The sequence below is a fragment of the Podarcis pityusensis genome (assembly GCF_964106645.2).
Source record: "Podarcis pityusensis genome assembly, chromosome: 5".
Taxonomy (NCBI): Eukaryota; Metazoa; Chordata; class Lepidosauria; order Squamata; family Lacertidae; genus Podarcis; species Podarcis pityusensis.
In genome coordinates this window covers 6,056,100-6,069,345 of record NC_138032.1, presented here as the reverse complement: position 1 = coordinate 6,069,345, position 13,246 = coordinate 6,056,100, and the positions used below count along the sequence as shown (strand labels likewise).

Sequence of the window (13,246 nt, the reverse complement as noted above, 5' to 3'; positions counted from 1 at the left end):
CTTCAAAACGACCTTGACAGATTAGAGAACTGGGCCAAAACAAACAAGATGAATTTTAACAGGGAGAAATGTAAAGTATTGCACTTGGGCAAAAAAAATGAGAGGCACAAATACAAGATGGGGGACACCTGGCTTGAGAGCAGTACATGTGAAAAGGATCTAGGAGTCTTGGTTGACCACAAACTTGACATGAGCCAACAGTGTGACGCGGCAGCTAAAAAAGCCAATGCAATTCTGGGCTGCATCAATAGGAGTATAGCATCTAGATCAAGGGAAGTAATAGTGCCACTGTATTCTGCTCTGGTCAGACCTCACCTGGAGTACTGTGTCCAGTTCTGGGCACCACAGTTCAAGAAGGACACTGACAAACTGGAACGTGTCCAGAGGAGGGCAACCAAAATGGTCAAAGGCCTGGAAACGATGCCTTATGAGGAACAGCTAAGGGAGCTGGGCATGTTTAGCCTGGAAAAGAGGAGGTTAAGGGGTGATATGATAGCCATGTTCAAATATATAAAAGGATGTCACATAGAGGAGGGAGAAAGGTTGTTTTCTGCTGCTCCAGAGAAGTGGACACGGAGCAATGGATCCAAACTACAAGAAAGAAGATTCCACCTAAACATTAGGAAGAACTTCCTGACAGTAAGAGCTATTCGACAGTGGAATTTGCTGCCAAGGAGTGTGGTGGAGTCTCCTTCTTTGGAGGTCTTTAAGCAGAGGCTTGACAACCATATGTCAGGAGTGCTCTGATGGCGTTTCCTGCTTGGCAGGGGGTTGGACTCAATGGCCCTTGTGGTCTCTTCCAACTCTTTGATTCTATGATTCTATGATTCTAGTTTGTTCCCTTTAATTGGTCTCAGCAGCAATACTTCACTCTCAAGTGCAAATGACCTTACCCTGGCCAAATAAATAAATAAATAAATAAATAAATAAATAAATAAATAAATAAATAAATTTTATTTGTGTCCCGCTCTCCCCAGCCAAAGCCAGGCTCAGAGTGGCTAACATCATATAAATAAGACAATATGCATAATACAATATAAAATATGCAAATAAAATAACATTCAACATTCATTAAAACAATATAGAATAATATTAAACATCAGCATTTCAAAATTAAACAGAAATCCACTCAACAGTTACAACAAGTAATTTCTAAACTCCAATCAATAAAACAACAGCAAACCACAGTGCACAACATAATACAATACAAAATGAGAAGCAGAGACTGGAGGGTGGAGTAAGGCAGGTGGAAGGAGGCCTTGCCTGATGGAGTCTCTCCCCTCACAGTTCTTCCTCCAGGCACAGCTTCCTTATGAAGAATCCCAGGGCCGGAGGGTGGGGCAAGGCAGATGGAAGGAGACCTTGCCTGATGGAGTCTCTCCCCTCACCTTCTTGTCATACCAGTTTTTTTGCTTGGTTTGGGCACTTTTTAAATCCCCCCCCCCCAACTCTAGGGATCCCTTTAAGGTATTCTGCAAATTAAACAAATACTCCACTACGGACTCTGGAACTTGATCTCACTGTTCTTCCCAATTCATGCGAAGTAAGTCCAGGAGCCCTTTTACATCCCAGCAATAATTCAAATGGGCTAAACCCAGTACTTTCTTAGGGTACATCCCTATATGCATACAGTAGTGGTTGTATCTTGTCATCCCAATCATTGGGATTTTCTGCGGTATAGGTTTTAATCATTCTCATTAGGGTTCCATTAAATCTTTCAACTAATCCATTAGTTTCAGGGTGGTAAGGTGTTGATGTTAAATGCTTAATACCACACACTTCCCATAGCCTTTTCATTAGTCTTGATGTGAAAGAAGAAGCCAAGTCAGTGACTGTTTCACTGGCAAAGCCCAATCTACCCATATAGTTAATTTAAGCGCTTGCCACCATTTCCATTTCAATGTTTCACAATGGAATGGCTTCTGGATATTTGGTTGCATAATCCACTATGGTGAGGATGTATCTGTTTCCCCGCTTGCTGGCTCTGGGCAATGGCCCTAGCAGGTCCAGCCCTAACCGTTGAAAAGGGGTTGATATGATAGGCAAGGGGCACAATTTGGCTTTTGTTTCGCCTTGACCGGTGCCTCTTCTCCGACATATGTCACAGGCTTGACGGTATTGTTTTATTTGTTTCCCCATGCCTGGCCAGTAAAAATTTTGAGCAACTCTCCGTTTTGTTTGTATGATCCCCATACGCGCTCCAAATACACTATTGTGAGCGTACTGCAGGATTTTGCCCCGGTATTCATGTGGGATTACTAACTGTCTTCTCACTTCTTCACCCCCACCCTACCCAGATGGTGGGGAAGGACTTCTCGATATAAAAGGTCCTTGCTCAAACAAAAATGTTCTGGGCACTCAGGAGTTAACGGCCTCTCCAACTCGGCTGCCTCAAAGTACATTTGTAACTCAGTATCTTCTTTTTGCTTTTTGGCAAACTTGGGGTTTGACTTTTAGTCAAAGGAAACAAAAAGGTGTCTTTTCCTTCCTCACACAGATTATCCCCTTGTTGTCGTTCAGCATTGTTTGCCTCTGCTACTGTATCCACCCTCTCAGGATCAGGTGACTGTAGGCTCCCTTTTGCTCTGGTAACTATGAAAGTACTCTGCACATGTTCTAAAATGTCCCAACCAATGAGCACAGGGGTGGGAATTTCTTCTGAAAGGGCTACCTGCCACTTCCCTGCCCAGTTTTTGAACCTGACATCTATATCCACCACCTTTAGGATCTCTGCTTGTTTCAAATGCCTTCTAATTTTATTAATTTTCCTGGAATTATGGCTTCAGCCCTGATTATCTCCGGGTGGACTATAGTGACTTGTGAACCCATGTCCTTTAACCCAAGATATCTTTTTCTGTCTATCCAGATATACTCTCCAGCGTTCTTTAACAAGAGATTATCTTGTTCTATCACATAACAATGCAGGACTTTGGCATCTACTACCTCAGCAGGCTCAGGCCTAGCTGGCATGTTGGTTCCCTTGACAACCTGTCTAGTCTGGCCCTGCTCCACAGGCTGGATACAATATGTCTGTTTTTGTGTGGTGCTACAAATGGACGTTTCTTTTCCTGTTTTACAATCAAAACTTTTATGACCTAATTTTCCACATCTCCATCATGAAATGTCTTTGGGTCCTGCATAACTTGTTTTATTGACTTTTCCCTCAGTAAACTTTATATGGGTGTGTGCCTTCTCATGTTGGCTTTTTGATGAGGGGCTACTTCTCTTATCGGTTTCTGAGGTAATTTTTCCTTTGGTTTGCTGAAATTTATTCTTGTTTGTTTCCCAATATCTCCCACCAAATTCTGGCCCATCAAATCCATGGTCTCTGATTTAATTTATTTTATCAGCTAAACTAGCTGCTTCCTCTATTGTCTTGGGGTTCCTTTCTTTTATCAGGTATTTCAATTGGCCATTTATTGTGTAGTAAAATTGCTCCAATGCTATCACTTCCCTAATCTTAGGTACCATGTCTGCATTCTCTTGCTCTAACCATCTCGTGAGGTAAGTTTTTATCTTTGCACCAAGGTTTCCTCCCTCACCTTTGTCACACTTCTAAAAAAAATTCTCAACTGCTCTGAGATAATCCCAAAGCGGGTGTATATTAACTGCTTGTACACCTCAAAATTTCGGGATTGTTCCTCAGTCATTTGTGTGTATATTTTGGCTAGAGGGCCACTTATTCTAGCTCTCAAGATCATCATTTTATCTTCCTCTCTCACTTGAAAATCGTGACATTCTCTCTCGAAGGATACTAAAAATGCTTCTGGGCTATCCTTATCTCTAAACTCAGGAAAGCATTTTAAATCTATCTTCATTTGATTCTGCCCATCGGTGTTACTACTATTATTTCGATTTTCCTAAACCATTAATTCCAACTGTCTCATCTCTAACTGAAACCGCTGCTGTTCCCTTTCCAGCTCAGCCCTCAATTTTTCTTTTTTCCAATTCTTGTTCAGTTCTATTTTTCTCAAGCTCCAATTTCAAGTTATATTCTTGTACTCATTTCCACTTTTCAAAATGCTCTGAGAACTGTGGAACTTCCACTTCAGGTGGGGTTTTAGTCATCTCTTCTATTCTCGTTTCCTCCCCCTGGGGATTCCCATTCTCTTCTCCAGAGATTTCGTATGGGTTTTCTCTCACGGGGTGCTTGGTCTTCTTGGGGGGCATTATGTGTGAGTCAGTATTTTCACTAATTAATTAAAGAAGAGAATTTTACTCTCAACCCTGTTCCTCCCAGCTTGGCTTTTCAAGACCCTGGTCCCCAAAGTATAGCTTTAGGTTTTTGCCTCTAACTGTGCTGGTCCCGTGGGTTACCCGAGAGGCAAGGTCCAAGTCCGGTCTGTAGTCAAAGGTGCAACGGGGAGGCAATCCGTAGTAGCAGAAGCTGGGTGCAGGGCAGGGAGCTGAGTGAAGTCAGAGCTCAGGCAGGAAGGCAGGACAGGGTTCAGGCAGGAACTGGCAACCAACAATGTTGCTCCTACAACTTGGGACTAGGGCTGGCCAGCTTTTATCTGCCCAGAGGCATAGGGTGGCCCCAAGGCATAGGGCGGCCCCGATCCTCTGGTGACTCGCATCTCCTGGCCTGGAGGCGAGCCCTCCGCCTCTCTGCCCTGAGCCTCTGCAGCTCAGGAGCGCTGGAGGGTTACTGGACCCAGAGGCAACCTCAGCTTCCTCTGACGGGGCTGAGAGTGGAGCACCTGCAGGCAATGGGTCCTCCATCACCTCAGGAGCCAGAGCAGACTCAGCTGGTGCCTGCACCTGAGGATCCAGCACAGGTGAGGACCCTTCAGGCTCATGCCCCAGCCCCGGCTCAGCTGGTTCTGGAGGTGGGGAATCCTGTGCAGGCTGGGATCCTTCAGGTTCAGAATCCGAGTCTGAATCCCAGGCCATCACACTAACCTTTCAAGCTCACATCCACTGACCCTGAGCCTAAGCCTCTGCCAGAACAGTCTTTTGAGATCTCTTGCTCTTATTGTGATCTCGGCCTCATGGCAATCTGGGGTTTACCTCAATCACACCCTTGGGCCAGGTAATCACTTCACCGATTTTACCCTTCCCCCTCTCCAGGTGTATTGCTTCCCCTCACAGGCTCTTAGACTAATCGTATCCCACCACTGCCACCACTTTTCTGTGGCGATCACACAGGGTCCCTGGACGTTTCACCGTATATTGATCCCTGTGCTACCACTTTATTTCTCACTGCCACCACCCAGGCCCTACCAGGTAAAATACTGAGGCCAGTCAGGGTTAAATTGGAACATAAACTTCTGTTTATTTATTGCAGTTTAACAAGTGTGTGTTTTCATAAATGGTCTCAGTCAGTTACAATCATGGGGTGCCTATCCAGACCTATAACTTCCACTACCTGCTCTCACGCACTAAACTACCTCTCAGATATTTTACATGTCTTCCTAGCTCCTAACTGTTGCAGACTCAGCTTATTTCGCTACACTAACTCAATCTGCCCACAGACTATATCCCAATTCACTCCCACTCCAACCAACCACCCAACTCCCAACGAACTCCCCCTTTTTGCCCCTCCCAGAGCTGGTTTGATAGTCCCTCTGACTCCACCCTCCTGGGTTCTGATTGGGTAACCTGTTTAACTATTTAACCTCCAGCACTCTCATATGTTAACGTAACACCATCGTTGCTATATTAAAGTCTTTTTCCTTAATCAGCATTGATTACAGAAACCATTCAAAGGCTATCACCATGTTTAGACTATAGCAGCTACTTTTCAGATATTTCTTAAAATTATCCCATTCTAGTATGAACTTCTGTCTGGGCTTATATCTAATTCTTTCAGAGAGGGAAGCTAACTCTGCATATTCTCTCAGTTTCAAAAGCCATTCAGTTCTAGTAGGGATTTTGTCGTTTTTCCAATACGTCGCAATAAGCACTCACGGCAGCAGTTGCGTACAAAAAACTTTTTCTTATATCCTTAGGAATATCAGTACCAGTGATGCCCAGTAGGAATGATTATGGTTTTTTAGGGAAATTTACATTCTAGATGAGTATCACTCCAGAACCCTTTAATATTCCTGCAAGTCTACCATATATGAAACATAGTGCCACCTGCTTTCCCACATCTCCAACAAATATCTGGGATATTCCTGTACATTTTGGAAAGCTTACGTGGCGTCAAGTACCAGCTATACAGCATTTTTTTTCAGGTTTTCTCTTACGGAACAGAACGCAGTAAACTTCCAATTTACCTTCCAAAGATTCTGCCATTGGTACATCTCAGTGGTATGGCCATGGTCTTGACCCCACTTAATCATGGCCGATTTAACCTCCTCCTCCTTGACTTCCCAGTCAAGGAGGAGTCATTAGGCCTTAGAAAGTGTTTTGGTTTTGGAATTAATGACACAAGATCACAGTTCTTTGCAGCGGGTGTCAGGACAGACAACTTCAAATTCACATTATACTCCAGGGTGGAGAAGCCCAAAATCTTGCTCAAGCAGAACCAGCATGATCTTTTACCATAACCCTCCCCCCAAAAAACCAAGCAACCCAATTGCTTCCCAAAATTTAAAAAGGTTTCTCTAAATCTCTGAGCACAGGCAGAGTGCACTGAGTGAAAAGGGAATTGAAAACACCATGTTTGCCCTGGGCATTCTATGTATGCTCTAGTACCCACCCTCAAATCTGGCTTGCATAAAACTTGGTTGTGCCTTACAATCACACACCTGTAGGTAGAGAAGTCATGGTTCCAGAGATCTCATTTCAGGTGTGGAGTCAAAATTTGGGAGTGGCTTCCCTTCAGACCAATACAGCATTTCTCTGCAGCATTAAACTATGGAATTTGCTCCCAGAAGATGTAGCGATTCCAATCAACTTGGATGGCTCAGAAAGAGAATCAGATAGGTACATGGAGGGTAAAGCTATCAATGGGTACAAACCACAAGGGCTGTGTTCTGCCTATGCTGTGGCTATGGATATCACTTTCTGGAAATTGTAAGTGAGGAGAGTGCTGTTGCATTCAGTTTCCTGTATGGAGGCTTCCCATAGGCATCTGGAGGAGTAGACGGGGCCTTTCTTGCCTGGTCCAGCAGAGTTCCTCTTATGTTTTTCTACTCTTATTAAGCAACGGAAAATATAAATGTGCAAGCAACTGACACCTTCACATGGCCAACAGCATGCTGCCATCCGGTTTGAATATTGTGAGATGGGTTTTACACTAAAAGGGGAAAAGTGTCTATTTTAAGCAATGACAGAAGTTTGAGTAAAGTAGGACTAGAGGGACACTGAGAGGAAAATGGTGCTTTTAAACAAAATCAGAGGTTTGCATTGCCACGGGGAATAGCACAGAGTTTATAAGGATGGGGATGTGTTGTAGTCCCAAGTAAAGGCTCTTGATTGAGTTCTTTCACTCCTTCTGGCAGCTGGAAGCTGAATGTTCTCAGCAGGCTGGTCAGGAAGACGAAGATTTCGATCTTTGCCAGCTGCATTCCCAAACATATGCGAGACCCTGAGGATGGGACAAGTGAAAGACAGCAAGTGAGTAATAATTTACTTTTCAGTGTCAATTACTTCGCAGCTATAAAACATGCTATACTGTATAATACTTTGGAGAACTAGACATAGTTAGGAAAGTGAAATAATCAAGAAGAAGAAGAAGAATTTATACCCTGCCCATCTGTCTGGGTTTCCCCAGCCACTCTGGGCAGCATCCAACCGAATATTAAAAACATGACATAGCATTAAAGATTAAAAACTTCCCCAAAAAGGGCTTCCTTCAGATGTCTCCTAAAAGTATTATAGTTGCTTATTTTCTTGACATCTGCTGGAAGGGCGTTCCACAGGGCAGGCATCACTGCCGAGAAGGCCCTCTGCCTGGTTCCCTGTAACCTCACATCTTGCAGTGTGAGATCGCCAGAAGGCCCTCGGCGCCGGATCTCAGTGTCCGGGCTGAACGATGGGGGTGGGGACACTCCTTCAGGTATACTGGGCTGAGACACTTTGGGGCTTTCAAGGTCAGCACCAAAACTTGGAAACGGACTGGGAGCCAATGTAAGTCTTTCAGAACCAGTGTTATATGGTCTCGGCGGCCACTCCCAGTCACCAGTCTAGCTGCCGCACTCTGGATTAATAGCAGTTTCCAAGTCACCTTCAAAGGTAACCCCACGTAGAGCACGTTGCAGTAGTCCAATCAGGAGATAACTAGAGCACGCACCACTCTGGTGAGACAGTCTGTGGGCTGGTAGGGTCCAGGGAGTCCTCCACACCCACCCGCCCCCTGTCCCCCAAGAACAGTACTTCTGTCTTGTCACTATTCAACCTCAGTCGGAAGTGGGATAGTTTAACTGCAGACTCAGTTTTGAATATAGTTTCATAGCAGGCTAAATTACATTCCATGAAAAGAGGTGGGGGAGCTTTAGCCTTGTCAGCTGAAAAGAAGTTGGATGGCATCCAGCAGTGACGTGTGACAGGGAGCAACAGCATCCTGGTGCTGGCAGTGTTACCTCTCTCAGGGACAGGGCAATGGGGTGGCAAGTGTGAAGATGTCCAGATTGCCAGTGATGGGGGCCCCATAAGGGTTTGGGTACCTGTGAGTCCAAAATCAGCCACCCAGAAACTCCCTAAATTATCAACAGCCTTGCCCCATCCTGCTGACCAGCAGTGCCACTCCTGCCAAGGGGATATTGCATCCATTCTGCCCTACTGTCTTGCTGATGATGATGTCATTTCCTGGAAGCCAACCAATAAGCATGTCTATAGACCCCAACTCAGCTTGGACTTTTGCATTCACCTGCACCAAATGGCAGATATTCTTCTCTGTCCACAAATTGTCCATTCTTGTCCAAGAAATGATTTGGGTTGAACTCTGCCGGAGTCTCCCATCGTGTTGGATCAAGAAGAACAGAGCGCAGATCAGGAAGAATGGCAGTCCCCTGCAAAGAAGAAAGAATTAACTTGGAATGCATTCAGATCAACACATTCCAGGATTCTCCCTCACTCTCCCAGGATGAATCTTTGCAGAGTTCCAACTGAATTGAAACTTAGGGTTTTGGGGGGACAGGTGGGTATTTAACAGTGGCCATATTCATCCTCAACTTTTTTCTATTTAAAAAAATATTTCTGTACAAGCAGAAACACAGCAGAGCCTCCCCCAACACCTGTTTCAAAAAGGCCTCGCTGAGACATTTGGCCACTGCATACTCCTCTGAGGTGCCACATGGCCCCAGGAATAGCACTAGTGAAACATGTCTGCAGATGGAACTCCTGTTTTAGACTACACAGGAAGTTCCTGCATGGCTGGGGGCTGCAACCTGCTCATAGACTCTTGGGATACAGGCGTGCAGCTGTATCACTCTTCTTTACCTTGGGAAAGAGAAAACCACGCATCTTCACATCCTTTGTACATTGCCTAGGAGACCCCATAAATAAGGCATATTTAAAGCGCTGCATTTCATGAATCACAGCATTGGTGTAGGGCAGTTTCTTCTTATCTTGATAGCAGATTGTGTGAGAAGAACCTAAAGCATCTTCTATTTCCTTGTGGACTTTATCTGAAGAAAATTACGGAAACAAAAGTTTTATTTTGAATATATAAACTTCATTCTCCCCCCAGTACTTGGCATGGGCAGTGTTAAAGGGCTAGAGCGGTAGCCAGAAGATCAAATGGAAAACAGATAATCCAAAGTTTGTTTTGTTTAAAGGGAACTACATAACAAGGAAGATTAGGAGCCTCACCAATTGTTGGGGTGGATCTACACACGGGGGGGGGGGGACTGGGACCACTATAAATAAGTCAGTAATTAAATCGTTATAACAAAAGAAAAGAAAAAGCTATGTAAAAATTGCATAGAAATTTCTTTTAGTCTCTGGTGCCATCTGGTGTTGCATATTTATAACACATTGAAAACTTTTTTGACTAATGTAGCTGAGTTCTTGGCAGTGGCATAGGAAGGGAGAGGGGGCGCACTGCTCCGGGTACCATCCTGAAGGGGGTGATATTTGCCACAGGACCCCTCACCCTGCAACTCCCAAGCCAACACCGGCACAAGTGGCAAAGCATCGGCAACCACCGTCCCCCTGCCTGCCTCCCCAGCTCACTGCAAGGTGGGCCAGGTCCTGCTCTCCCTGCCCGTCTATGTCCCATCCTTAAAGGCTCCTGCAGAGGTGTAGCTGCGGCTCCCCCCCCCCCGTGCCATCATGTCCAGAGCGTCTTTGCAGAGCTTGCCTGAGCATGTTGCTTTTGGTTTCCCCACAACCCTCATTTAAAAGCCTGCCACGTGCAGTCCAAGGTCTTTGCTGCTTTTGTTGGGGGATTCAATGAGCTGTAAATTATCCCGTGAGTTTTACTTGGCAAACTGGGGGCGAAACCCTGGGAGTTTTCTTCTTCTTTTGTCTTTGCGCTCCAGTACTCAAGGGGTGGTGGTGGAAATGAATTGCTGAGAGGAGAATCACACTATTCTGTTCTTTGGGGTTTTTTAACTCTGGGAGGAGTGCGGTTTGCCACCCGATTTTGTTTTGCTTTTTTCCCTCTGGAAGGGTGTCCCAATGATTTCCTGCGTTTACTCCCGAATAAGCAACTTTGGATACAACACAGTAAGTTTTGCTAATAGGAGAGGAAAATACATATTCCCCCACAATGCAGTTTTAGCAGTTTCTCTTGTGTCTCTAGGCTCATCCTCTCCTGTTGTCTTCTTCTGCTTATTTTTTTAAGCACCAACCACTTGTCTTCTGGAACACGCTGCACTCCCTTCATCACTGAGTTGCCCTTTTGAGTTAATTCTCTAGTTCTGTGATGGCATGTGTGCATGTGACAAGAAGAGCATTGTACATGTTTCCATGCTACATTCACACATTACGCTTCCTGCTGTTTCATTCATGCATGCCTTTCAAACTAAGATTGAATGGCGCTTTTTTCCATTGCCAGATGAGAACGACACTTTTCAGAAAGCTTTTCACTGTGACTCCAGAAACCCTTTATGGACAGTGGATTTGGCCCCTATTGGATCTGATGTGATATTATAGATTTCTGAGAGAGAGAGAAGATGGTGGTCCAGGGCTCCTGTCCATCGCTCTGAGCATGGGCATAGCCGGGGGAGCAGTGCCCCCCCCAGATACACAAAAATCATTTTAAAGCCAGTAGCACATGTGAAAAGGATCTAGGCCACAAGTTCAACATGAGTCAACAGTATGAGGCAACAGCAAAAAAGGCCAATGCTATTCTAGGCTGCATCAGCAGAAGTGTTGTTGTTGTTGTTTTTGTTAATTGAATTTATATACCGTCCTATACCTGGGTATCTCAGGGTAGTTCACAGAATAAGAAGTATAGGGAAGTCACAGTCCTACTCTCTTCTGCCTAGATCAGACCACAGTTGGAGTCCTGTGTCCAGTTCTGGGCAGCCCAGTTTAAAAATGAAATTGACACATTGGAACGTGTGCAGAGGAAGGCAACCAAGATGATCAAGGATCTAGAAACCAAGCCTTATAAGGAACAGTTGAGGGAGCTGGTTACAGATGGGTAGCCGTGTTGGTCTGCCATAGTCGAAATAAAAAAATTCCTTCCTGTAGCACCTTAAAGACCAACTAAGTTAGTTCTTGGTATAAGCTTTCGTGTGCATGCACACTTCTTCAGATACATACGTGTATCTGAAGAAGTGTGCATGCACACGAAAGCTTATACCAAGAACTAACTTAGTTGGTCTTTAAGGTGCTACAGGAAGGAATTTTTTTATTTCGAGTTGAGGGAGCTGGGTATGTTTAGCCTAGAGAAGAGGAGAGGAGAGATGATAGCCATCTTCAAATACATTGGTACCTCCGGTTACAGATGCTTCAGGTTACAGACGCTGTTGGGATTTTTATATCTCACCAGCTGCGAAGAGCTGCTACATTGTTGACATCATGTGATGTCTCTGAGTGTGAGACAGGAAGTCTCTGCTAGTTCTCATGTAACCGGAGAGTTCCTTTCGCTTCTGAGTCGAAGTGTGAGTCGAGTCAGAGACTCTTGTGTTTGCAGCAGCTCAGGAGAGCAGTCATGCTTGTAAGAGCTGCATGTACAGTCCTCCCTGTGGAACGCCCTCCCACCAGATGTCAAAGAGAACAACAACTACCAGACTTTTAGAAGACATCTGAAGGCAGCCCTGTTCAGGGAAGCTTTTAATGCCTGATGTATTAGAGTATTTTAATATTTTTTTGGGAAGCCGCCCAGAGTGGCTGGGGAAGCCCAGCCAGATGGGCGGGGTACAAATAATAAAATTATTATTATTATTATTATTATTATTATTATTATTATTGTAGTGAGCAGACTACGGACTGTCTCTTTCTTCTGTGATGGGATGCCAGAAGATCAGTGTGCTCCTCTCAGGATGGAGGGGTCACTTATTACTGGTCTCTCTGGACTGAGGGAGGATTCCAGCCAGAGAGTGACCACCAGAGAGAAGCCCCGGTTTCTTGGGAAGTTGGCACCCTTCCCGGGGGCGTTTTTCCAACAGACGCTTCAGGTCACAGATTCTGCTAACCCAGAAATAGTACCTCAGGTTAAGAACTTTGCTTCAGGATGAGAACAGAAATCGGGTGGCAGTGGCAGTGCGGCGGCAGCTGGAGGCCCCATTAGCTAAAGTGGTACCTCAGGTTAAGAAAGTTTCAGGTTAAGAACCGACCTCCAGAACGAATTAAGTTCTTAACCCAAGGTACCACTGTACTTTAAGGGTCATCACATGGAAGATGGAGCAAGCTTGTTTTCTCCTGCCCCGGAGGGTAGGACTCGAACCCATGGTTTCAAGTTACAAGAAAAGAGATTCCACTAAACATCAGGAAGAACTTTCTGACAGCAAGAGCTGTTAGACAGTGGAACAGTCTCCCTCAGGAGTTGGTGGGCTCTCCTTCCTTGGAGGTTTTTGAGCAGAGGCTGGATGTCAATCATTTTCACGAAGGGATTATTTATGGATATCTGTCATGGATGCTTTAGTTGAGATTCTTGCATTGCAGGGGTTGGACTACAAGATGCTACGGTCTAGTCTGTGGCTGAGGCATTGCTTTTGGTAACATAGGGAGCTGCCTCATGCCTAGGGGGGTCCGGTTTTCTTGGGGGAGGGGGTTGCTCTCATTGACAGATTTCAATTTCAATGTTGGGGGAGGGGTTGACAAAAAAAATTCTGCACCGGGTACCTCCTGACCTTGCTACGCCTCTGGTTCTTGGTATGGAATGAGAATGTTCTCTCAAGGTCCAAAGCATTCAGAGAGAAAGGAAGAAGTAACCCTGAATTTCATGTTGTTGTTACGTTAT

General features: G+C 45.0%; 2 protein-coding genes across 3 annotated transcripts in view; one reads left to right on the top strand and one right to left on the bottom strand.

Annotated features, from left to right (window-relative positions):
- The window catches only part of LOC308478401 (cytochrome P450 2J4-like), a 439,957-nt gene that overhangs the window by 337,522 nt on the left and 89,189 nt on the right, over window positions 1-13,246 (top strand). The gene's annotated exons all lie outside the window — the stretch shown is intronic.
- The window catches only part of LOC308478394 (cytochrome P450 2J2-like), a 30,940-nt gene continuing 22,944 nt past the window's right edge, over window positions 5,251-13,246 (bottom strand). The window contains exons 7-9 of one of the 2 annotated variants that reach the window (XM_081008084.1): window positions 9,331-9,518; window positions 8,759-8,900; window positions 5,251-7,477 (exon numbers count right to left, since the gene is read on the bottom strand). In XM_081008084.1, coding sequence (XP_080864210.1) covers window positions 7,284-7,477; window positions 8,759-8,900; window positions 9,331-9,518 — 524 coding nt within the window. In that variant the 3' untranslated portion in view covers window positions 5,251-7,283. The remainder of the gene's footprint in view (window positions 7,478-8,758; window positions 8,901-9,330; window positions 9,519-13,246) is intronic. The other variant, XM_081008085.1, reaches the window with a different exon arrangement.